The 25,563-nt window shown below is 42.2% G+C and overlaps 1 protein-coding gene and 1 long non-coding RNA gene across 5 annotated transcripts in view; both read left to right on the plus strand.

Moving 5' to 3' along the window:
• The first annotated feature begins 7,311 nt into the window (after nt 1-7,311).
• Nucleotides 7,312-9,253, plus strand: LOC118964850. Its single transcript, XR_005052031.1, has 2 exons — nt 7,312-8,113; nt 8,363-9,253. It is a non-coding gene; the product is annotated as an uncharacterized LOC118964850 (long non-coding RNA).
• Nucleotides 9,254-10,727: 1,474 nt separating this feature from the next.
• The window catches only part of LOC110525400 (transient receptor potential cation channel subfamily M member 6), a 47,153-nt gene continuing 32,317 nt past the window's right edge, over nt 10,728-25,563 (plus strand). For 3 of the 4 annotated variants that reach the window (XM_021605469.2, XM_036979539.1, XM_036979540.1), the window contains exons 1-12: nt 10,728-12,750; nt 15,254-15,333; nt 15,506-15,544; nt 16,299-16,488; nt 16,780-16,993; nt 19,455-19,579; nt 19,828-19,999; nt 20,160-20,334; nt 23,902-24,025; nt 24,162-24,234; nt 24,444-24,544; nt 25,056-25,190. In XM_021605469.2, the coding sequence (XP_021461144.2) occupies nt 12,697-12,750; nt 15,254-15,333; nt 15,506-15,544; nt 16,299-16,488; nt 16,780-16,993; nt 19,455-19,579; nt 19,828-19,999; nt 20,160-20,334; nt 23,902-24,025; nt 24,162-24,234; nt 24,444-24,544; nt 25,056-25,190 (1,482 nt within the window). In that variant the 5' untranslated portion in view covers nt 10,728-12,696. Of the gene's footprint in view, nt 12,751-14,923; nt 15,162-15,253; nt 15,334-15,505; nt 15,545-16,298; nt 16,489-16,779; nt 16,994-19,454; nt 19,580-19,827; nt 20,000-20,159; nt 20,335-23,901; nt 24,026-24,161; nt 24,235-24,443; nt 24,545-25,055; nt 25,191-25,563 lie in introns of those variants that run through there. The other variant, XM_036979541.1, reaches the window with a different exon arrangement.

Below are 25,563 nucleotides of genomic sequence, written 5' to 3' on the forward strand. Positions count from 1 at the left end.
CACTACTTTTCAGCCCTGCCACAAAAGGACCAACTGACATCATGTCAGTGATTCTCTCGCTAACGCAGGTGTGAGTGTTGACGAGGACAAGGCTGGAGATCACACTGTCATGCTGATTGAGTTCGAATAACAGACTGGAAGCTTCAAAAGGAGGGTGGTGCTTGGAATCATTGTTCTTCCTCTGTCAACCATGGTTACCTGCAAGGAAACACGTGCCGTCATCATTGCTTTGCACAAAAAGGGCTTCACAGGCAAGGATATTGCTGCCAGTAAGATTGCACCTAAATCAACCATTTACCGGATCATCAAGAACTTCATGGAGAGTGGTTCAATTGTTGTGAAGAAAGTTTCAGGGCACCCAAGAAAAGCCAGCAAGCGCCAGGACCGTCTCCTAAAGTTGATTCAGCTGCAGGATCGGGGCACCACCAGTACAGAGTTTGTTCATGAATGGCAGCAGGCAGGTGTGAGTGCATCTGCACACACAGTGAGGCGAAGACTTTTGGAGGATGGCCTGGTGTCAAGAAGGGCAGCAAAGAAGCCACTTCTCACCAGGAAAAACATCAGGGACTGACTGACATTCTGCAAAAGGTACAGGGATTGGACTGCTGAAGACTGGGGTAAAGTAATTTTCTCTGATGAATCCCCTTTCTGATTGTTTGGGGCATCCGGAAAAAAGCTTGTCCGGAGAAGACAAGGTGAGTGCTACCATCAGTCCAGTGTCATGCCAACAGTAAAACATCCTGAGACCATTAATGTGCTGGGGTTGCTTCTCAGCCAAGGGGGTGGGCTCACTCACAATTTTGCCTAAGAACAAATCAAATCAAATTTTATTTGTCACATACACATGGTTAGCAGATGTTAATGCGAGTGTAGCGAAATGCTTGTGCTTCTAGTTCCGACAATGCAGTAATAACCAACGAGTAATCTAACTAACAATTCCAAAACGACTACCTTATACACACAAGTGTAAAGGGATAAAGAATATGAATAAAGAATGGTACCAACACATTCTCCGAGGGCAACTTCTCCCAACCATCCAGGAACAGTTTTGTGACGAACAATGCCTTTTCCATTATGATGGAGCACCTTGCCATAAGACAAAAGTGATAACTAAGTGGCTCGGGGAACAAAACAACAATATTTTGGGTCCATGGCCAGGAAACTCCCAGACCTTAATCCCATTGAGAACTTGTGGTCAAGTTCTGACAAATTCTGACAAACTCCAAGCATTGATTATGCAAGAATGGGCTGCCATCAGTCAGGATGTGGCCCAGAAGTTAATTGACATCTGACAAAGTTAACATCTGACAAAAATATCTCAAGATAGGTATAGGACACCATATTTGGTTAGAGAACGACGTCTTCATGGCACACCGATGATGCGGACGGCCATCTCTTGAACGACTGTATCTTTGTCAAATAAGCACCAATCGGGGTCAAACAAAGCTAGCTAGATAGCCAATGAGTTGGGCTTTACGGGAGTACCCAGAAACCATGTATATGTCGTAAAATGTAGCTTTTAAACCTTGTACGACAGCATGATATTCAGAGCTATTAACTTATTCGATATAGGGGGCGCTCTTTTAATTTTTGGATGAAAAACGTTCCCGTTTTAAACAAGATATTTTGTCACGAAAAGATGCTCGACTATGCATATAATTGACAGCTTTGGAAAAAAAACACGGACGTTTCCAAAACTGCAAAGATATTGTCTGTGAGTGCCACAGAACTGATGTTACAGGCGAAACCCAGATAAAAATCCAATCAGGAAGAGCCGCATTTTTTGAAACCGCCTCATTCCAATGACTCCTTATATGGCTGTGAAGGAGCTAGGAGTCAGCTTACGTTTTCCACGTTTTCCCCAAGGTGTCTACAGCATTGTGACGTATTTGTAGGCATATCATTGGAAGATGACCATAAGAGACTACATCTACCAGGTGGTCGCTTGGTGTCCTCCGTTGCAATTATTGCGTAATCTCCAGCTGCAGTATTTTTCCGTTTGCTTCTGATGAGAAGCCAACTGCCACCACTGATAGATTATCGAATTGATATGTGAAAAACACTTTGAGGATTGATTCTATACAACGTTTGCCATGTTTCTGTCGATATTATGGAGCTAATTTGGAAAAAAGTTTGGCGTTGTAAGTGACTGCATTTTCCGGTCTTTTTCTTAGCCAAACGTGATGAACAAAACAGAGCTATTTCGTCTACACAAATAATATTTTGGGAAAAAATGAACATTTGCTATCTAACTAAGAGTCTCGTCATTGAAAACATCCAAAGTTCTTCAAAGGTAAATGATTTTATTTGAATGCTTTTCTTGTTTTTGTGAAAATGTTGCCTGCTGAATGCTAGGCTTAATGCTATGCTAGGCTATCAATACTCTTACACAAATGCTTGTGTAGCTTTGGTTGAAAAGCATATTTTGAAAATCTGAGATGACAGTGTTGTTAACAAAAGGCTAAGCTTGTGTTGGAATATATTTATTTCATTTCATTTGCGATTTTCATGAATAGGAAACGTTGCGTTATGGTAATGAGCTTGAGGCTATGATTACGCTCCCGGATACGGAATTGCTCGTCGCTAGAGGTTAAGTTATTAAAAGTGGTTGTTTTGTAAATGTAGAACTTATAATATGACTACTAATACTTGGAAAGCTAAATCAAAGTCCAAGTATACAGATTTGACGATATTCTCACAGATAAATAGAATATGAATGTTAATGTCTCCTTCACGATTTGCCCAAATGTACATGGGGACTTCACACTAAAAGTCTTGAGGATCAGTCATACTCCAAGTTATCCATCTGAAACTTTGCACATACACTGCTGCCATCTTCTGGACACTATCGGAATTACAACCAGAGTGATGGCTATAACAGAGACCATTCTCTTGCATTTCAAAGATGGTGGTAAAAAAAACACTGGTTGTTTTTTTCTTTGTATTTTCTTCTATCATATCTATTGTTTTATATTCTCCTAAATTCAATTCACATTTCCACAAACTTCAAAGTGTTTTCTTTCAAATGGTATCAAGAATATGCATTAAATCCAAGATGGTGCAGCAGTCAGACGTCTTTGTCCTCGTCCTGTCGTGTCCCATGTATATATATATTTTTATTTATTTTTCTTTGCATATCCTTTTTTTTAACATTTTTCTAAACATGAACTTCCAAATACTCTCCTGCAACCCGCCTCACCCAATGTGGTGTCGATCTGCTTTTTTCTAAAGTATTTTTCTTTACTTCGGACCGAAATCCCCCAACAGAAGCTAGCCAGCTAACTTGCTACTAGCTAGTTGTCAGCTAACCACTGCTAGCGGTCATAAGCTAACCTTTAGCTCGGAAAACTCTCGCCAATTTGCACAACGCGATTCAAACCAGAGCATACCGGACCTATTTTCTCTCCATATCCCCAGATTCCTATCGCGAGTTCTGAACCTTTTCACCTGGATCGTCGCAGCTGGCTAGCTGCAATCCGAGTGGCTACTCCCGGCTAACGTCTCTGTCCCAAAGCAAGCACCAATTAGCTGGGAGCTAACCCATGCTAGGTCCATCTCCCGGCTAGCTGAAATGTCCATCAGCCACTCTACAATACCTATTTTGCCAATTGGCCCAGACCCCTTTTACTGCCGATACAGAGCGCCTTCACGACTGGACTACAAACGTAATCTGCTCAAGAGGGTTATTCAACTGGCTCCTACGTCACGACCTCCCCTGAATGCCCATCTGCTAGCCTGCTAGCCGCGGCCCGCTAGCTGTCTAGAGCATATCGGACTGTTAGCTGAATAGGTCCATCGGTCAATTTCTTGGGCCACTATACCTATTTTGTCAATTGGACTGAACCCTTTTGCTACACGGAACCCTACTACTCCATCACGACTGGTCTAGTTGACGTAACCACACGAGGAGGCTATAACAGACTTCCTCCATCGCGATGTCCCTCTAAGGCCCTTCTGCTAGCTTGCTATCCCCGGCCTGCTAGCTGTCTGAGTCGCCGTGTCTCCAGCCAGCCTAACTGCTCACTGGACTCATATGATCACTCGGCTACACATGCCTCTCCCTAATGTCCATATGCCTTGTCCATTCCTGTTCTGGTTAGTGATTATTGTCTTATTTCACTGCAGAGCCTCTAGCCCTGCTAAATATGGCTTAGCCAACCCTTTAGTTCCACCTCCCACACATGTGGTGACATCAGCTGGTTTAAATGTTCTAGAGACAATATCTCTCTCATCATCACACAATGCCTACATTTAACTCCAATGTATTCACATTCTACCATACCTTTGTCTGTACATTATGCCTTGAATCTATTCTATCTCACCCAGAAATCTGCTCGTTTTACTCTCTGTTCCGAACGTACTAGACGACCAGTTCTTATAGCCTTTAGCCGTACCCTTATCCTACTCCTCCTCTGTTCCTCCAGTGATGTAGAGGTTAATCCAGGCTCTGCAGTGCCTAGCTCCACTCCTATTCCCCAGGTGCTCTCATTTGTTGACTTATGTAACTGTAAAAGCCTTGGTTTCATGCATGTTAACAATAGAAGCCTCCTCCCTAAGTTTGTTTTATTCACTGCTTTAGCACACTCTGCCAACCTGGATGTCCTAGCGGTGTGTGAATCCTGGCTTAGGACAACCACCAAAAACCCTGAAATGTCCATCCCTAACTATAACATTTTCTGACAAGATAGAACTGGCAAAGGGGGCGGAGTTGCAATCTACTGCAGAGATAGCCTGCAGAGTTCTGTCTTACTATCCTGGTCTGTACCCAAAAAATTTGAACTTCTACTTTTAAAAATCCACCTTTCCAGAAACAAGTCTCTCACCGTTTCCGCTTGCTATAGACCACCCTCTGCCCCCAGCTGTGCCCTGGACCCCCTATGTGAATTTATTGTTATATCTGTAGTATTTCTCCTGTCTTATCTAGTGTCCTGTGTGAATTTAAGTATGCTCTCTCTAATTCTCTCTTTCTCTCTTTCTTTCTCTCTCTCTCTCGGAGGACCTGAGCCCTAGGACCATGCTCCAGGACTACCTGGCATGATGACTCCTTGCTGTCCTCAGTCCACCTGGCCGTGCTGCTGCTCCAGTTTCAACTGTTCTGCCTGCGGCTATGGATCCCTGACCTGTTCACCCGACGTGCTACCTGTCCCAGACCTGCTGTTTTCAACTCTCTAGAGACATCAGGAGCGGTAGAGATACTCTTAATGATCGGCTATGAAAAGCCAAATGTCATTTACTCAATAGGTGCTGACCATTTGTACCCTCGACAACTACTGTGATTATTATTATTATTGGACCATGCTGGTCATTTATGAACATTTGAACATCTTGGCCATGTTCTGTTATAATCTCCACCCGGCACAGCCAGAAGAGGACTGGCACCCCCTCATAGCCTGGTTCCTCTCTAGGTTTCTTCCTAGGTTTTGGACTTTCTAGGAAGTTTCTCCTAGCCAACGTGCTTCTACACCTGCATTGCTTGCTGTTTGGGGTTTTAGGCTGGGTTTCTGTACAGCACTTTGAGATATCAGCTGATGTACGAAGGGCTATATAAATATATTTGATTTGATTTGATTAGTATGCATATTGAGAAACACTATCTTTCACTGCAGGTGGAGAGAGTCTGTCCCCACCACCTACACTAAGAATGATCAGTCCATGCTGAAGTACCTGTATGACAGACTGGAAGCGTTGCCATGGCGAGAGAGCTGTGGCAGTCTGACGTGACATTACAGCGCAACAACCATCGAGAGCATTTATTTTTTTAAATAGTAAGAAGACAAACACAAGACAATGGAAAGGTTTGCTTTAAATGTGCTTATTTTCTATATCTCATTGCCGGAACTCCCCGATCACCTTACGTCCAAGCCTTTGAGATTGAGACGGGGACCTATAATGGACTGATATGACTAAATCATTCAGCCCTTGGACTGTTTGTCTTCAGTTAGATGTAAGGTGATGTCTCCATGCTGACCTGATGTGGTTTCATGCGTGTTAGACCCGCCTCTACAGCTTCCCAATGTATTTATTTTGTAAAATACAGTGACCAACTCTGGCTATTTATAGTATTTTCTCACTGGGAAAAGTCAGTTGCTGGAGTTGGTAATACTGAGGGTCGGACAAAGTTGTTTTAAACTAATTATATGATTTGAATTTCAGCATTACAAACTGGATCTAGCTACTGCCTCACGTAACAATAAAGGAAAACACAATTTTAAGAAAAAAAATGTAATTTACATTTTAGTCTAATTTTGAATGGTATTGTTCATGACGCAATTCAAATTTATTTGACCAAGAATGAATCTCCTATATTCCCTCTGTTTGCAGTTACAGACAGAAATAATTTGAAGCATTATGACCAACTATGATCAATGTAATTATTCTACAACAATTCCCCTTTGTCAATTACTGTCTGCAGACTATACAGCCAGGTAGATCGAGAAGTTACAGAAGATAAACATCAGTGGTGAATCCTTTATCATATCAATACATTTCTGTGTACACAGCACAAAAGGAGATTCCATAGTCGTATATAATTAACAGGAGATCCAGTCAGTGCACACATTGAATTATTCACTGACAATGATTGTCCCAATGACCATGTATATGAAGGACTGTCCTAATCAATTTAATGCCCTATTTGGCCATCTCAATAATGCTTTCTCAAGCAACAGGGCCTCTATCAGGTGGTGTGAAAGGAAGGCCCGGAAAATCACCCACTTAATTTGCTTACACACACACTCATACGGACTACACATACAATCATCATATATGCTGCTGCTACTCTGTTATTCATATAACCTGATGCCTACTCACCTTGTCCCTATATATACACACCTACCCCTACCACTCCAGTATCCCTGCACATTATAAATATGGTATTGGCACTGACCCTGGAACTCATCCTTTGTGTAGCTTATTTACTTTCATGTTCATATTATTTATATTTATTGTGTGTTTTGGTTCTACTTGACTTTTTAAAATAAATATATTCCTACTGATATTTATTAATGCATTGTTGGGAAAGCTCAAGCAAAAAAATTAATTTCACTGTACTTGTGTACGTGACAAACTTGAAACGGTAGGTGGCGCTATATTTTCTAGCTGGATTCCTTGGGACGTCCTTACCCAATTGAAATGTATAATGTTTAGGGTATTCAACTGTTACCCTACGAGGTCCGAGTGGAGGCAGCTGGTTTTCTGTTCTACCTGATAACTAAATTTCACCCACCTGGCATCCAATGTCTAAACCAGCCCCTGATTAGAGGGGAACAATGAGGGAGAAAAATACAGTGGAACTGGCTCAGAGGTCCAGAGTTGCGTTTGAGGGGAGTAGGACACATACTAAAAATAAGGTTTAAGGTATGAACGTCCCGATGATACCAGATAGCACTGGTGCGGAGAAGAGCCTTGATAGTGGTGGGCGGGAACAGGATACATCCTCTCATTGGTTTCCACAAGATAAGACAGCCACAAAGTCAAAATTGGCTGTATCGTAACATTTCATGAAAACAAACGTGCGTTTGTGTTAATATACAGTTATCAGTGTGGTTAAGGTTAGTTTTAAAATCCGATTTTAAATTGTAGATATAGGCGGGGTTTATGACTTTGTTAACTAGTGACAACCACTCTCATTGGCCAGACCGCGTGTGTAATTTACACAGTAAGTGGTGCGCGGCTCAGTCAAAACATTGTTACCTGTTGTTGATGCTTGAAAGATTCCACGCTTGTACACATGACGAAAAGGCGAGCTGAAGACGTTTTGTTCCACGACACCCCTGTTAAAAGATCATGTTTTCGTCCATTTGACAAATTTGATACGCAGTTAGAAAGCATGGCTGCAGCCGGGTGCGTGAGTCCGCCATCTCTGCTCGCTTTGTTGGGAAGACGCTGCAAAAAGAGACCGTATTATTTCGAAGATCAGGAGGAACATCAAGAAACACTTAAACCGCGCAAGCTGTCAAATAGTGAACATCGGGTCAGTGCACCACCGAGTGTGCTGGTAAATAATTCTGGAAGTATCCGAGATAGTGCATCTGTGGACTCTGGTTGCTCAACGGTGACCTCTAAGAAACGTGCACGAGATAACACTGTCACAAGATACGATGCTCCAAAGATTGTAAGTATATATATATATGTTACTGCTGCCTAGAAAGTGTATACTGGAACAAACTGCACAAGGTTGAAATTGTTGTAATCAACATCCATTGAGCGCAATACTTGAGGTGTCCACAAGATGTTGCACGTTGTATTTTTTCAGTACCCATTCTTCCTTTCAAACCATGTCACTAAGTTCTTAAGTCACCACTACAACAGTTTCTTGTTTCTGTTAATTATTAAACGCTCTCCCTCTTCCTTTCACCTCTAGGTCACACACAAAGATGATGATGGCAATGACCTATGCACTTTCAACTCATTCCAGTACTGGAGGGTCCCTCTACCCGAACTGGACATTTCACTCCTTCAGAATGGAAACCTCTCTGGATCAAATGGAGAACCCCCTGCCAAAGAATTATCCTGTGAAGCCATGGAGTCATAAGTTTTAATTCATGAAGGTCTGCCCACCATGGAACTCTTATGAGAGGTGGCCACCAGTGGAGGCTGGTGGGAGAAGCTATAGGAGGACTGGCTTTGTCTCATGGCTCGAATAGAATTAATGGAACGGAGTCAAACGTGGTTTACATGTGTCTGATACCATTCCATTTATTATATTCCAGCCATTACAAGGAGCCTGTCCTAAAGCTCCTCCAACCAGACACACTGCCCATCAGAGCCATAGCTTTAGATCTATACTGTGTAGACCATGGGGTTCTCAAAGTGGGGTACGTGGACACCTGGCCAGATCTCAAAATATATACTGAATATTACATTTTAACCTTAAATGTTATAAAATTAATATTACAAAAAAACATTAAATTGCTTTTGGCCAAAGGATCTGTGGAATAAGTTTAAAGTGTGTAATACAGTGTGATGCTATTATTAATCTACAATTGATGTTCTTAACCCTGGGCAACATGGGCCTGGGAGGCTCACAGGGATATTGGTATCCACAGTACTCCACAAATAATACATTTGTCAACTCCATACTATTCCCCCAAATTTTTGTTTTGGCATGAATGCACTGTAATTTAAGCTTCAAAGCCGCAACGTTACCTCTGCCTCATCGCAAAATTGCAGCATATTATCTTTAAAGCTGCAACAACAAAACAGCTCTGCCCCATGACACAATTTGTAGATTTGCAGGAAATTAGCTTTACAACTGCAACATTTTTGCTCTTTCACCTGGCCTGAGACACTAACTCTGAAATCTGGCTACATGGTTATTGTACCTGCTTTGAACACAAGGATAAAGCTGTATGTACAGTGCGTTCGGAAAGTATTCAGACCCCTTGTTTTTTTCCAAATTGTTACGTTACAGCCTTATTCTAAAATGGATTAAATAACACCCCCCTTTTTCAATCTACACACAATACCCATAATAACAAAGCAAAAACTTTTTTTTTGTAAATTTATGAAAAATAAACTGAAATCACGTTTACATAAGTATTTAGACCCTTTACTCAGTACTTTCTTGAAGCACCTTTGCTCGTGATTAGAGCCTTGAGTATGCCGCTACAAGCATGGCACCCCTGTATTTGGGGAGTTTTATCCCATTCTTCTCTGCAGATCCTCTTAAGCTCTGTCAGGGTGGATGGGGAGTGTCACAGCAGCTATTTTCAGGTCTCTCCGGAGATGGTTGATCGGGTTCAAGTCCAGGCTCTAGCTGGGCCACTCAAGAACATTCAGAGACTTGTCCTGAGGCTATTCCTGCGTTGTCTTGGTTGTGCACTTAGGGTCATTGTCCTGTTGGAAGGTGAACCTTCACCCCAGTCAGGTCCTGAGCAGGTTTTCATCAAGGATCTTTGTACTTTGCTCTGTTAATCTTTCCCTCGATCCTGACTAGTCTCCCTGTCATGGAAAAATATCCCCACAGCATGATGCTGCCACCACCATGCTTCACCGTAGGGATGATACCAAGTTTCCTCCAGATGTGAGGCTTGGCATTCAGGACAAAGAGTTCAATATTGGTTTCATCAGAGCAGAGATTCTTGTTTCTCATGGTTTGAGAGTCCTTTAGGTGCCTTTTGGAATACACCAAGCGGGCTGTTGTGCCTTTTACTGAGGAGTGGCTTCTGTTGGGCAACTCTACCATAAAGGCCTGATTGGTGGAGTGCTGCTGATATGGTTGTCCTTCTGGAAGGTTCTCCGATCTCTACAGAGGAGCTCTGTCCGAATGACCATCAGGTTCTTGTTCACCTACCTGACCAAGACCCTTTTCCCCGGTCTTCTCCGTTTGGCCGGGCGGCCAGCTCTAGGAATTAGTCTTGGTGGTTTCAAACGTCTTCCACTGTTCTTGGGGACCTTCAATGCTGCAGAATTGTTTTGGTACCCTTCCCCAGATCTGTGCCTCGACATAATCCTGTCTAAGAGCTCTACGGACAATTCCTTTGTCCTCATGGCTTGGTTTTTGCTCTGACGTGCACTGTCAACTGTGGGACCAACAGGTGTGCCTTTCCAAATCATGTCCAATCAATTGAATTTACCACAGGTAGACTCCAGTCAAGTTGTAGAAACATCTCAAGGATCATCAATGAAATAGGATGCACCTGATCTTAATTTCGAGTCTCATAGCAAAGCATCTGAATACTTATGTAAATAAGGTTTTTCTGTTAGACTTTTAATACATTTGCAAGAATTTCTTAACCTGTTTTCACTTTGTCATTATGGGGTATTGTGTTAATTTTAGAAAAAGGCTGTAACGTAACAAAATGGGAAAAGTCAAGGGGTCTGAATACTTTCCGAATGCACTGTACATACCAGGGCTACAGTGTCATTACCATGGAAATACAACTATATCTATATGGCTTACAGCATGAAACCAGAGTAAAATTATTTCCACCAGTTGGGACCGGCAGGGGCGAACTAGCATTTGGCTCAAATGCCAGATGGGCTGGTCCACTGGGCCTGTCTAACTAGTACATTTTTTTTGTTTGCAAAATTATCATTACTTGGCTTATAATGGGGACCTCAAGGAAAAAATGGGCTGGTGGGAGGGCCTTGGATAATAGGCCGATGTGTCAGAAATGCCAGTCCGCCCCTGGGGACCGGTATTTGTAAGAGCTTTTATACACTGAACACTAATTGTTTTATTACTTTTAGGAGATAAATCATTGACATAGCGTCATTAAACGGCATTCAGTGCTCCTTTTTTTTATCTTCATGTAGCCTACAGTATATTGTATTGGAATGAAGGGATGAAATGTGTGTTGTCTGCAGCTAGTTGTTGGTACATTAACCCACCCTGGCTACTTTGATGGTTTTCAAAGTGAATGGACTATTTTATTTTAACTAAACCTAAACTATGCTTTTCCTCTAGCTGGGCTTGCTGTTGGATTCTTACTTTAAATTGCATTCCAAATAGATGGATTTATTGATGAAAGAATTGATGTATTAATCAATTAATGTCTATGTTAAGGCAAACATACCGAAGTCGTTACTCTGTTTACAAGTCTGCTCTTCAGTCTGTAAACTGCCGCTCAACATGTTGTATACAGTACCAGTACATTCTTTGTGAGGTATTTTTTCAATATGTCATTACAGAGTATTTTGTGTAGAGGTGAGGGGGATTTTTCTTATTTTTTATCCATTTTGAATTTAGGCTGCAACACAATTTGTTTTTGTTAAGTCAAGTGGTATGAATCCTTTCTGAAGGCACTGTAGGTAACACAAGGCAAGTTTGAGGTCTGTGTTGGTCTATACAGTTATCGCTTTGTACAATAAAACTATTATTATGTATACTGTTTATTGTTGAAATGACCAATGGGTGGGTGCTGCACTCCCTTAAAGAATGGAGTGCAGCAGACCACAACTCATTCCATGGGTGTTGGGTGAAGTGTGATCGATGGCACACATGTTTACTACACTCTGACAGCCATGTTATTTGACCAAACAGGGTTGCCCTGGGCTTTCCTAGAGGCCATAACATTGTCCCAAAGTGCACTTTCACACCCCCCCCCCATTAGGGATTTAAAAGCATTTGATTGGTGGTTATGATGAGCACTGGCCGAATGCAGCACCACCAACTCTTAGTGAAGTGGTACATGGAGAACAGGAGTTCCAAATCTTAGCCTTTTTTCAATTGCGAAATCTACCGCAAAGAGTTTTGTAATCTGCCACATCCCCTTTGAATCAGCCATTGTTTTCTCATGTAGAATAGCATGCCCACATTTAGAAACGATATGCAACTTATCCTTTTATATATAAAATATGTACCATAACTAGCTACATTTCTTTTGACCACTACACACATGTATTTTGGGGATCTTCCTCTGTAAATGTAACTTTCCCGATGACATGCTAGTGGGACAGGAGAGTCATTTCATACAAGCACATATGTTTTCTCTACTCAACTAACTTTGACCTTTTCCAAAAGGAGGCGATGAGAGGACGCAAGGAATAGAGCAATCCAATTGAGATTCTCCCAGTGTGTTTATGGTGGAGGAAAGCATGAGACCTTCAAAGCCTTTGTGAAGGAATGACTGACCCTTGGACCAAGGCCTGGTTAAAGCCTGTCTCTAACAATGATCAGCCAATGAGAGAGCAGGGGAGCTGAATGACCCATGAGTTTAATTACTGTATCGGATACCTGTGTCAAGTATACGTATGGACCTATGTTATGATCATTTGTGTGCCTATATGAATGCAGCTTCTACAATGGTAAGTTTGGATAAGTTGTCTTTATATTATCTATATGGCTTCTCATACTGAAGGCAGTTCATTAGCAAGTTTCTATGAGTATTAGTGGTATGAAATTGCAAAATTGTAGCCTAACTGAAATGACTGATTGCAAGATATTTAACTTTTTTTTGTCATTTGAAAAAAAGTCTTCAAATGATTTGAAATCCGTCTTACTTCATTATATAATAATACAAGTGCTTCTTATATAAACTTCAAATGAAGTCAAATCAGCGTGAACTAAGGCTAAGTGAATTTATAGTGGGCATCTCATATCTAATGTGACACAGTTGTGATTCAAATCTGTTCTATTTTTGCCGTTGTCACCGTGTGTTTCTAGAAAACAATGTTCTCGCTTCCTTGCTATTCTTGTCAATGTGCTATCCAAACGTTGCATTTGTTTGTACAGTGCACAGAACCTGAGACGAATTTGGTATTTGTTTCATTAATCCACTTTATACAGTCCTAAAGCAATCAAGTTTTCTATGTAAGACTATACTTTTCAAGATACACTCAAAATCTATCTTTTGGGACAATTTTTTTTATTTATCGAAAAACCTAAAATCAAAGTTTACATATGAGAACATTTGTCACTAACTCAAAAATGTGGGGTGTGCAAAACAAAAGCCTAAAGATTGTTTGGTGTGTAAATTACGATCTTGTTGAGATGACCAGGATGAATTTATATATTTTTTGGGGGAGGCAGGTAGCCTAGTGGTTAGAGTGTTGGGCCAGTAACCGAAATGTTGCTAGATCGAATCCCTGTCGTTCTGCCCCTGAACAAGGCAGTTAACCCACTGTTCCTAGGCCGTCATTGTAAACTGACTTGCCTAGTTTAAATTAAGGTAAATCTCTCTCTTTCACACACACACACACACCAGTGGCGGTCAGTGCCATTTAAGATGAGGGAGGACGTTACATTTTTTTAATGAGCATGGCCTTATTTCTATTACAGAATATTGGATGACTGTCATCATTCACCCAGCTCAAAGTAACATCAATAGGTTTAGGCTGCTACATGATACTCTAATTGTCTCTATACCCATCATGAGGTTGCTACAACCTAGCATATGAATGAAAGCTTACAACGTAGGTGCACAGCTCAAGATACTTTTTTTTTGTAATCAAGGTGAGACAGAGAGTGACACATTCAATACCGCCTTCACACCTGCCTGCATCTAGGCATCTAGCTGATCTAGGGTGTAATCAGTCCAACCATTGTAAAACGAGAGTTTCTACGGGACGAATTCAGGTATGTTTATCTGAATTCATTCGGTGGAATGAATACACCCCTGATCAGACACATACTAACAGCATGATCACTTTGCTAGTTGTATAATTCCTTCTCGCATCTATGCGCTCTCCTCTCACATTTGTCCTTCGCTTGTGCACAACACATCAGCTTTCCAAGCCAAACCTTCATATCATATCTGCTAATCTCTACACACAGCATACGTTGTTGTCACCATATTAGCTAACGTCATAGTCAACATAGCTAATAGAAAGGGTTAGTAAACCTGCTACAATCATGCAATACAGTGCACAGTCAGCAAGCAGTTTAGCAGTTACACTGGCGGGCCCCGGTGGCAATAAATTAATAAAACCAAAAGCTTACCTTGGAATAGTTCCAGTGTTGGATAGCCAGCTAGCTAACATAGGATCCCTCTCTGAGCCAGGTGTTTGAGTAGGCTAAACTATCTAGATGTATTCGCTAAGTAAGTGAAAGTGAAAAAAAATACAAGGACATATAGCTCTCTCATTTGCTTCTCCTTCATTTTTAAATAAATGTGTTTGAAAACTATTAAATTGTCTTTCTCTATGTGTCAACTATTCACCACATTTTATGCACTGCAGTGCCAGCTAGGTATAGCTTATGCTTTCAGTACTATATTCACTCTCTGATCCTTTGATTGGGTGGACATGTCAGTTCATGCTGCAAGAGCTGTGATAGATTGGAGGATGTCCTCTGGAAGTTGTCATAATTACTGTGTAAATCTATGGGGGTGAGAACCATGAGCCTCCTAGGTTTTGCATTGAAGTGAATGTACACAGAGGAGGATGGAAAATACACATGCACACAATACTCAACAACACTCAAGGTCTGAATCATGTTAGATAATCACAGGAAAGGGATGTGTGTATGTTTCTATTTTGAGCTGGGCCAATGTTGAGCAAGAGCCTTTCAGGAAATACATGACTGAGGCTCTGACGAATGTGGAGTAACATGACGACATGGGCTACAGTCCAATGACATTGGTCTCGGTTTTCTCTCAGTCTCCAGAAATGAACAGACTGTTATGTTTGATTTGTTCTTATAGTCGGATACGGCATTAGGTAGCTTCTGTTAGCCTGATAGCACAGCATTGATGTCTCTCACAAATTCTTCTCAAAAGGTTATGCGTTAGACATTTTAATAGTATCACGGCTTTCATGGTATTCCTTCCTCAGAAAGCATTGAGTTCATTTGTTGTGTGTTGTGTTCCAGTCACGGAGATCTTGGATTGAAGATACCTTCTGCAAGAGAGCATGTGGTAAATTCATCCCAGCATGTCGAGACCTACACAGGTGAGCTGCAATTGGTATTTGCTGAGCAGTGTCAAAATCTCATATGATAATGGACAGTAGTGCTGGAATTATGATATTTACAGTGGTAGGCAGAAATGCAAACTTTTGGTAATGCTCACTTTTCTAGTAGAAGCGGTTATGTTGCTGATGTATCATTTCCTGTTTGTTGCAGATGTTTTCCAATGTGTCAAGTATGCCAAAACCTAATAAGGTATGACTTTGCTGTGTGTGTGTGTGTGTGTGTGTGTGTGTGTGTGTGTGTGTGTGTGTGTGTGTGTGTGCGCGTGCGCGTGTGCGCGTGCGCGTGTGCGTGTGTGCGTGCGTGCGTGCTTTTAGATTGAGATTGTCCATTTTAGTGTAAAAGTACACTTACAGAAAGTAATTCCATATACACTGAGTACGACAGACTGACCAGGTGAATCCAGGTGAAGGCTATGATCCCTTATTGATGTCACTTGTTAAATCCACTTTAATTATTGTAGATCAAGGGGAGGACAGGTTAACAAAATAATTTTAAGCTTTGAGACAATCGAGACATGGATTGTGTATGTGTGCCATTCAGAGGGTGAATTATTTTTAATTGAACTGGGTATGGTAGTAGGTGCCAAGCGTACCGGTTTGTGTCAAGAACTGAAACGCTGTTGGGTTTTTCACGCTCAACAGTTTCTCGTGTGTATCAACAATGGTCCACCACCAAAAGGACATCCAGCCAACTTGACACAACTGTGGGAAGCATTGGAGACCACATGGGTCAGCATCCTTGTGGAATACTTTCGACACCTTGTACAGTCCATGCCCCGACAAATTGAGGAAGAGGGTGTAACTCAATATTAGGAAGGTGTTCTTAATGTTTGGTATACTCAGTGTATATTATCACAACATTTATAGGAACAACAATGCATTTTTGTGCCAATGTTTAACAACCAGAAAGGTTTGAGTTTTGCCTCTCTACCCCTAACCCCCAGATGCTGCTGTGGACGTCTGGTAGGGGAGCACACCTTGCTGGAGACTGGCCCTTCCATGTCCAGCTGGCCTGGGCCTGGGACAGGGCAACAAGAGGAGTGGTCAGTGGAGTGCCACACACAAACCAGTGCCACCGATGCCTACGGAACCATTGACTTCCAGGACAGTGCTGGACGTAACTGCCATGCCAAGGTTTGTAGCTATTGCTGCATTCATGTGCTAGTCGGAACTCAGAAATATCCAACTGGGAAACAAGGGGTGCAATGATGCTACCTGAGTTTCCCACTTGTATTTACCATTTAGAAGCTTGTTAGGAACGGGTTTGGACGTCTGAGACTCAGAGTAACAAAAACGTGGTGTTTGTGTGTCAATATGCCAATATGCCAACTGCAGTGTAATGCCAAATAGGATGCCAACGAGGACTAGCTGTTATCTCATATTAATGTGTTTGACCTGACCATGCTTTATGTGTTGACCGTTCAGTATGTTCGTGTTGCGGTCGATGCCAAGGCTGAGGCTCTGCTGCAGCTGATGCGGAGTGAATGGCAGATGGAACGGCCTAAACTACTGCTGACGGTTCATGGGGGGACAGAGAACTTCCCCCTCCCTCTCAAGGTTAGACAGGCCTTCAGCAAAGGCCTGATCACAGCAGCCCAGAGCACTGGAGCCTGGATACTCACAGACGGCATCAACACAGGTATGTGTGTGAAATAATGCTGATGAATTTGCAATTTCTTTTAATTAAGACAGTAAGCACGTGTGGATGTCAGCATATGTGTGTGATTTTGGGCTCATTTTATATATATATATATTATACTGTGTGTGTGGTGTGTATTACATGTACTTGTTTATATGTGTTGTAGATCAGTTTATATGTGTATGTATGTATATACAGTGGCTTTGGAAAGTATTCAGACTAGAGGTTGACTGATTATGATTTTTCAACCCCGATACCGATTATTGGAGGACCAAAAAAAGCCGATACCGATTAATCTGCCAAATTAAAATAAAAATAAAAATTTATTTGTAATAATGACAATTACAACAATACTTAATGAACACTTATTTTAACTTACTATAATACATCAATAAAATCAAACAAAGTCCTAACAGAGTTCCCAACGAGCCAGGTTAGCAGGCAATATTAACTAAATATGCAGGTTTAAAAATATATACTTGTGTATTGATTTTAAGAAAGGCATTGATGTTTATGGGTAGGTACACATTGGAGCAAGACAGTCCTTTTTCGCGAATACGCACCACATCGATTATATGCAACGCAGGACACGCTAGGTAAACTAGTAATATCATCAACCATGTGTAGTTAACTAGTGATTATGATTGATTGATTGTTTTTTATAAAATAAGTTTAATGCTAGCTAGCAACTTACCTTGGCTTCTTACTGCATTCGCGTAACAGGCAGTCTCCTCGTGGAGTGCAATGTAATCAGGTGGTTAGAGCATTGGACTTGTTAACTGTAAGGTTGCAAGATTGAATCCCTGACCTGACAAGGTAAATTGAAAATAAGAATGTGTTCTTAACTGACTTGCCTAGTTAAATAAAATATAAATAAATAAAGGATTTTTGATTGTTATGAAAACTTGAAATTGGCCCTAATTAATCGGCCATTCCGATTAATCGGTCGACCTCTAATTCAGATGCCTTGCCTTGTTCCACATTTTGTAATGTTGCAGCCTTATTCTAAAATGGATTAAATAAAAAAAAACAATACACACAATACCCCATAATGACAAAGCGAAAACATTTCTGTTAAAATAAGAAAATATATAAATATATATATTTATGTAAGTGTTCAGATGCTTTGCTATGAGACTCGAAATTGAGGTCAGGTGCATCCTGTTTCCATTGATCATCCTTGATGTTTTCAACTGGATTGGAGTCCACCTGTGGTAAATTCAATTGATTGGACATGATTGGAAAGGCACACATCTGTCCATTTAAAGTCCCACAGTTGACAGTGCATGTCAGAGCAAAAATCAAGCCTTCAGGTCGAAGGAATTGTCCGTAGAATTCCGAGACAGGATTGTGTCGAGGCACAGGTCTGGGGATGGGTACCAAAACATTTCTGCAGCATTGAAGGTCCCCAAGAACACAGTGTCCTCCATCATTCTTAAATGGAAGAAGTTTGGAACCACCAAGACTCTTCCTAGACCTGGCCGCCTGGCCAAACTGAGCAATCGGGGGAGAAGGGCCTTGGTCAAAGAGGTGACCAAGAACCCAATGGTCACTCTGACAGAGCTCTTCTGTGGAGATGGGAGAAACTTCCATAAGGACAACCTTCTCTGCAGCACTCCACCAATCAGGCCTTTATGGTAGAGTGGCCAGACAGAAGCCACTCCCCAGTAAAAGGCATATGACAGTTCGCTTGGAGTTTGCCAAAAGGCACCTAAAGACTCTCAGACCATGAGAAACAAGATTCTCTGGTCTGATGAAACCAAAATTGAACTCTTTGGCCTTAATGCCAAGCGTCACGTCTGGACACAACCTGGCACCATCCCTACCGTGAAGCCACCATCATGCTGTGGAGAAAAGTACAGAGAGATCCTAGATGAAAACCTGCTCTAGAGTGCTCAGGTCCTCAGACCGAGCGTCAAAGGTTCACCTTCCAACAGGACCATGACCCTAAGCCAAGACATCAGATGGGGGCCTTCGGGATAAGTCTCTGAATGTCCTTGAGTGGCCCAGCCAGAGCCCGGACTTGAACCTGATCAAACATCTCTGGAGAGACCTGAAAATACCTGAGCGGTAACGCTTCCCATCCAACCTGACAGAGCTTAAGAGGATCTGCAGAGAAGAATGGGAGGAACTCCCCAAATACATGTGTTTCAAGCTTGTAGCGTCATACCCAATAATCAATGCTGCAATCACTGCCAAAGGTGCTTCAACAAAGTACTGAGTAAAGGATCTGAATACTTAAGTTTTTTATGTTTTATAAATTAGCAAAAAATTAGCAAAAAAATCTAAAAACCTTCTTTTGCTTTGTGATTATGGGGTATTTTATGTAGATTGATGAGGGAAAAAAATTATTTAATCAATTTTAGAATAAGGCTGTAACGTAACAAAATGTGGAAAAAGTCAAGGGTTCTGAATACTTTCCAAAGGCACTGTTAGTGGACTGAGAATCTGCCCCTCCTAGGTGTGTCCCGGTACGTAGGGGAGGCTGTGAAAACATATGGCACCCATGACCTCAGGAAGAGGAACGCTGTAGGGGTTACGCCTTGGGGTGTAATTGACAATCACAGTGACCTTATAGGGAGAGATGTGAGTGTTGTTCTCTGTAAAGATATCATTGCTTTTAAGGAAAGTTTCTAATTAAATCACGCTGTCACATTATAATAAGGTTCGCAGGATTTTTTGCACAAAACTGTACTAATTTGCGCCATGAAAATGTCACCTTTTATCTTTCTTGAGCTGCCATGTGCTCTCACTTTCCCGCATGGCCTATCTCATATCCTCTTCTGCTTTCTCTCTGGCCTGCTCTCTGACCTGTGTTCTGATACCTGACCCAGGTGCTCAGGCCCTACCAGCCTCTGGGAAACCCCTTGAGTAAGAGGGTGTGTCTGAACGGCCTGCACTCCCACTTCCTGTTAGTGGACGATGGAACTCTGGGAAAACATGGCTGCCAGCTGGGACTGAGGAGGAAGCTGGAGAGGCACATTCAACTGCAGAAGATCCACCCTCGTGAGTGTGTGTGTGACTGTGTGTGAAAGAGAGAGTGTGTGTATGTGAAGGGGTGTGAGAAAGAGAGAGAGAGATTGCATTGCAGTGTGTGTGTGATAGAGAGTATTGTAATACACGTGTGTAACAATATGTCTGTGTGTGATGTTTCCCTTTCTGGTAGGGTTTAACCAGGGTGTGCCAGTGGTGTGTGTGGTGGTGGAGGGCGGCCCTGACATTGTGTCCATGGTGCTGGAGTACTTGAGCAGTGTGCCCCCCGTGCCTGTGTTTGTCTTCGAGGGATCAGGTCGGGCAGCTGACCTGCTGGCATTCTTACACAAACAGACTGCTATTGACAGGTGTGGAGTGCTGCTGTAGTCATGCATATAATGGCTTTCACGCCTTTAAGACTTTGGTGTTTGTGTCCGGTGGAGCAGGGATCGGCAACTTTTATGGAGGTGGGGGCCACAAAAAAACGTAACTCATCAAGAGGGGCCGCAGTGGCTTCTGGGTCTTTGTACCCACATCCATACCCCCCCCCCCCCCCGAGCAAAACATTTTAGCGGCCCCCCTCGTGATAGCGAGTGTATATACACTTGAAGTCAGGAGTTTACATACACTTTGGTTGGAGTCATTAAAACTCGTTTTTCAACCACTCCGCAAATTCTTTTGTGAACAAAATATAGTTTTGGCAAATTGGTGAGGACATCTCCTTTGTGCATGACACAAGTAATTTTTCCAACAATTGTTTACAGACAGATTATTTCACTTATAATTTAATTCACTGTATCACAATTTCAGTGGGTCAGACGTTTACGTACACTAAGTTGACTGTGCCTTTAAACAGCTTGGAAATTTCCAGTAAATTATGTCATGGCTTTAGAAGCTTCTGATTGGCTAATTGACATAATTTGAGTCAATTGGAGGTGCAAATCAAGCAAAAGTGCAAATCAATCCCAGAACAACAGCAAAGGACCTTGTGAAGATGCTGAAGGAAACAGGTACTAAAGTATCTACAGTGGGGTCAAAAAGTATTTGGTCAGCCACCAATTGTGCAAGTACTCCCACATAAAAATATGAGAGAAGCCTGTAATTTTCATCATAGGTACACTTCAACTATGACAGACAACACGAGAAAAAAAATCCAGAAAATCACATTGTATGATTTTTTATGAATTTATTTGCAAATTATGGTGGAAAATAAGTATTTGGTCACCTACAAACAAGCAAGATATCTGGCTCTCACAGACCTGTAACTTCTTCTTTAAGAGGCTCACCTGTCCTCCACTCATTACCTGTATTAATGGCACCTGTTTGAACTTGTTATCAGTATAAAAGACACCTGTCCACAACCTCAAACACTCACACTCCAAACTCCACTATGGCCAAGACCAAAGAGCTGTCAAAGGACACCAGAAACAAAATTGTAGACCTGCACCAGGCTGGGAAGACTGAATCTGCATTAGGTAAGCAGCTTGGTTTGAAGAAATTAACTGTGGGAGCAATGATTAGGAAATGGAAGACATACAAGACCACTGATCATCTCCCTCGATCTGGGGCTCCACGCAAGATCTCACCCCGTGGGGTCAAAAGGATCACAAGAACGGTGAGCAAAAATCCCAGAACCACACGGGGGGACCTAGTGAATGACCTGCAGAGAGCTGGGACCAAAATAACAAAGCCTACCATCAGTAACACACTACGCCGCCAGGGACTCAAATCCTGCAGTGCCAGACGTGTCCCCCTGCTTAAGCCAGTACATGTCCAGGCCCGTCTGAAGTTTGCTAGAGAGCATTTGGATGATCCAGAAGAAGATTGGGAGAATGTCATATGGTCAGATGAAACCAAAATAGAACTTTTTGGTAAAAACTCAACTCGTCGTGTTTGGAGGACAAAGAATGCTGAGTTGCATCCAAAGAACACCATACCTACTGTGAAGCATGGGGGTGGAAACATCATGCTTTGGGGCTGTTTTTCTGCAAAGGGACCAGGACGACTGATCCGTGTAAAGGAAAGAATGAATGGGGCCATGTATCGTGAGATTTTGAGTGAAAACCTCCTTCCATCACCAAGGGCATTTAAGATGAAACGTGGCTGGGTCTTTCAGCATGACAATGATCCCAAACACACCGCCCGGGCAGTGAAGGAGTGGCTTCGTAAGAAGCATTTCAAGGTCCTGGAGTTGCTTAGCCAGTCTCCAGATCTCAACGCCATAGAAAATCTTTGGAGGGAGTTGAAAGTCCGTGTTGCCCAGCAACAGCCCCAAAACATCACTGCTCTAGAGGAGATCTGCATGGAGGAATGGGCCAAAATACCAGCAACAGTGTGTGAAAACCTTGTGAAGACTTACAGAAAACATTTGACCTCTGTCATTGCCAACAAAGGGTATATAACAAAGTATTGAGATAAACTTTTGTAGGTGACCAAATACTTATTTTCCACCATCATTTGCAAATAAATAAATAAAAAATCCTACAATGTGATTTTCTGGATTTTTTTTCTGATTTTGTCTGTCATAGTTGAAGTGTACCTATGATGAAAATTACAGGCCTCTCTCATATTTTTAAGTGGGAGAACTTGCACAATTGGTGGCTGACTAAATACTTTTTTGCCCCACTGTATATCCACAGTAAAACAAGTCCTATATCGGCATAACCTAAAAGGCCGCTCAGCAAGGAAGAAGCCACTGCTCCAAAACCGACATAAAAAAGCCAGACTACGGTTTGCAACTGCATATGGGGACAAAGATCGTACTTTTTGGAGAAATGTCCTCTGGTCTGATGAAACAAAATATAACTGTTTGGCCATAATGACCATCATTATGTTTGGTGGAGAAAGAGGGAGGCTTGCAAGCCGAAGAACACCATCCCAACTGTGAAGCACGGGGGTGGCAGCATCATGTTGTGGGGGTGCTTTGCTGCAGGAGGGACTGGTGCACTTCACAAAATAGCTGGCATCATGCGGGAGGAAAATTATGTGGATATATTGAAGCAACATCTCAAGACATCAGCCAGGAAGTTAAAGCTTGGTCACGAATGGGTCTTCCAAATGGACAATGACCCTAAGCATACTTCCAATGTTGTGGCAAAATGGCTTAAGGACAACAAAGTCAAGTTATTGGAGTGACCATCACAAAGACCTGACCTCTATCCTATAGATATTTGTGGGCAGAACTGCAAAAGCGTGTGCGAGCAAGAAGGCCTACAAACCTGACTCAGTTACACCAGCTCAGTCAGAAGGAATGAGCCAAAATTCACCCAACTTATTGTGGGAAGCTTGTGGAAGGCTACCTGATACGTTGGACCCAAGTTAAACAATGTAAAGGCAATGCTACCAAATACTAATTGAGTGTATGTAAACTTCTAACCGGGAATGTGATGAAATAAATAAAATATGAAATAAATCATTCTCTCTGTTATTCTGACATTTCACATTCTTAAAATAAAGTGGTAATCCTAACTGACCTAAGACAGGGAATTTTTACTAGGATTAAATGTCAGGAATGGTGAAAAACTGAGTTAAAATGTATTTCGCTAACGTGTATGTAAACTCCCGACTTCAACTGTATATATTTTTCGTTTTAAAGTTAATTTCCTGCAATTCTGCACATTTTGCCATGGGGCGTAGAGAAAATGTTGCTGTTTTAAATCAAGTTTGCTGAGCCCTCACCCAGTGGGAGGCTCAGAGTTTTCCCTGGTCAGAAAAATGGGCTAAGGTATACTGTAGGTGTCCAGAGGCATAACACAGTATTTTGGGGCCAAAACATGCCAATTGAGAAATGAGAGTGGAGGCTGGTGTATGAGGCAGCTTGCTAACCAGAGCTCAGATCTTAGCATGTGGTTGAGCCAAAAGGACCCAGGTTGTTAGCCTATGTCTTACTTTACTGGTGTACCAGTATATGTTTACTGTGTTGGTACTGTTTACAGACAGCTGGACACAGACATCCAGGAGGACTTCCTGCTGAGGATAGGGGGCATGTTTGGTCTGGAGAGAGCAGACGCCAGCCAGCTCTACAACCTTCTGATGGAGTGTATGGACTACAGACAGTCTGTGAGTAACGTGACTGTGGACCGGGTTCCCGGGCATTGACTCTCAATTGAGATTCTCATTTGAGAATGATTTTTAATCGGCTTTAACCTGGGAAAACCATCCCATCCTCACCCATTTCTATCTTTATAAAACACAGATCACAATCTTCGACTCGGAATCTGAGGATCAACAGGAGGCAGACTGTGCCATTTTGACGGCCACACTGAAAGGTACCGCTCCTCCTGGCCTTTATGCCTGTGTCAGTCACTGGAATGACCCAGTCCTGTCTTGTCTGTTCTATGTGTTCTCTGGGCTGAATCCTAACTTGAAATCAGAGTTTTCACACAAATTACCTATAGATCTATGCATGATCTACAAAAGTTATGCAGGGCTGATGTCTGGTTAAGATTGGACCCACAGATGCTGTGACGATTGACAGGCACCAAGGCGTCTCCTGGGGAACAGCTCAGTACAGCTCTGGCATGGGACCGAGCAGACATAGCTAAAAAACACATCCTTGTGTATGGCCAGCACTGGCAGGTAAAAACCCAAAACAACTCACACCCTACCGTTGTACTTACCTTTTCAAAAATGCCGTTTCCTGCTAGCACTGACTTTGCTGATAGCTGCTTTATTGAGGAAAATGTACTAGGACATTTTTATTTAACCTTTATTTAACTTGAGATGTGGTTGGCATTGCTAGCCACCGTCAGATGAATGCATTAACTGTAAGTCTCTCTGGAGCGTCTGCTAAATGACTCAAATGTAAGACAGACCCAGGGGGCAGGCAAGGCTTGCTTAAGCCTGCTACACACTACAAAAACGTAGCGATTGAGCGTCGTATACGTTAGGTTCCAAAGGTATGTAGAACTACATAGAACTCTAAGCAAACTACGCTCCGTTTGTGTAGTCCTTGTTTAAAAAAAAAATATTATATATTTTTTGGTGGGGGGAAGTAAACTGAAATTGCTGTGCATTTAAAAAAATATGTTTGTGTTTGATGGTATGGCAGTCAGGCTTTATGGTGGGCTTGTGGTGGTTGTCTGTCTAGGTAGGCTCGTTGGAGCAGGCCATGCTGGATGCTCTGGTTATGGACCGGGTCGGCTTTGTCAAACTGCTGATCGACAACGGTATGACCATGAACCGCTTTCTGACCGTGTCACGCCTGGAAGAACTCTATAACACGGTAATGACTTGATCACTTTCTCTCTCTTGTTCTTTTCAGCTCTGTATTTATGAGTTACAACCTATTGTATGCTGTACACGAAGCAATTCTGTGTTTTCCTATTGTAACGACCCTGGGTTTATAAGCGCGGAAATCGACTCTGCCGATTTCGAGGGTTCGAGACCTGCTCCCCGCCTGTTTCATTACACTATTGACAGTACAATGGCCATTAGCTAACTCATATACCAAAATTGCCATAGCAGTGGCAATTGTGGTAATTGCAATCACAGTAATACAGTGTAAGTCTTTCGTTGGTTGTTTGGTTTTCCCACAGTTTGAAGATGTTTTGTAGATCACAGAGCTCTTTGTCACGAGTCCAGCTGTGGATGGTTGT

Source organism: Oncorhynchus mykiss, chromosome 6 (assembly GCF_013265735.2).
Source record: "Oncorhynchus mykiss isolate Arlee chromosome 6, USDA_OmykA_1.1, whole genome shotgun sequence".
Lineage (NCBI taxonomy): Eukaryota > Metazoa > Chordata > Actinopteri > Salmoniformes > Salmonidae > Oncorhynchus > Oncorhynchus mykiss.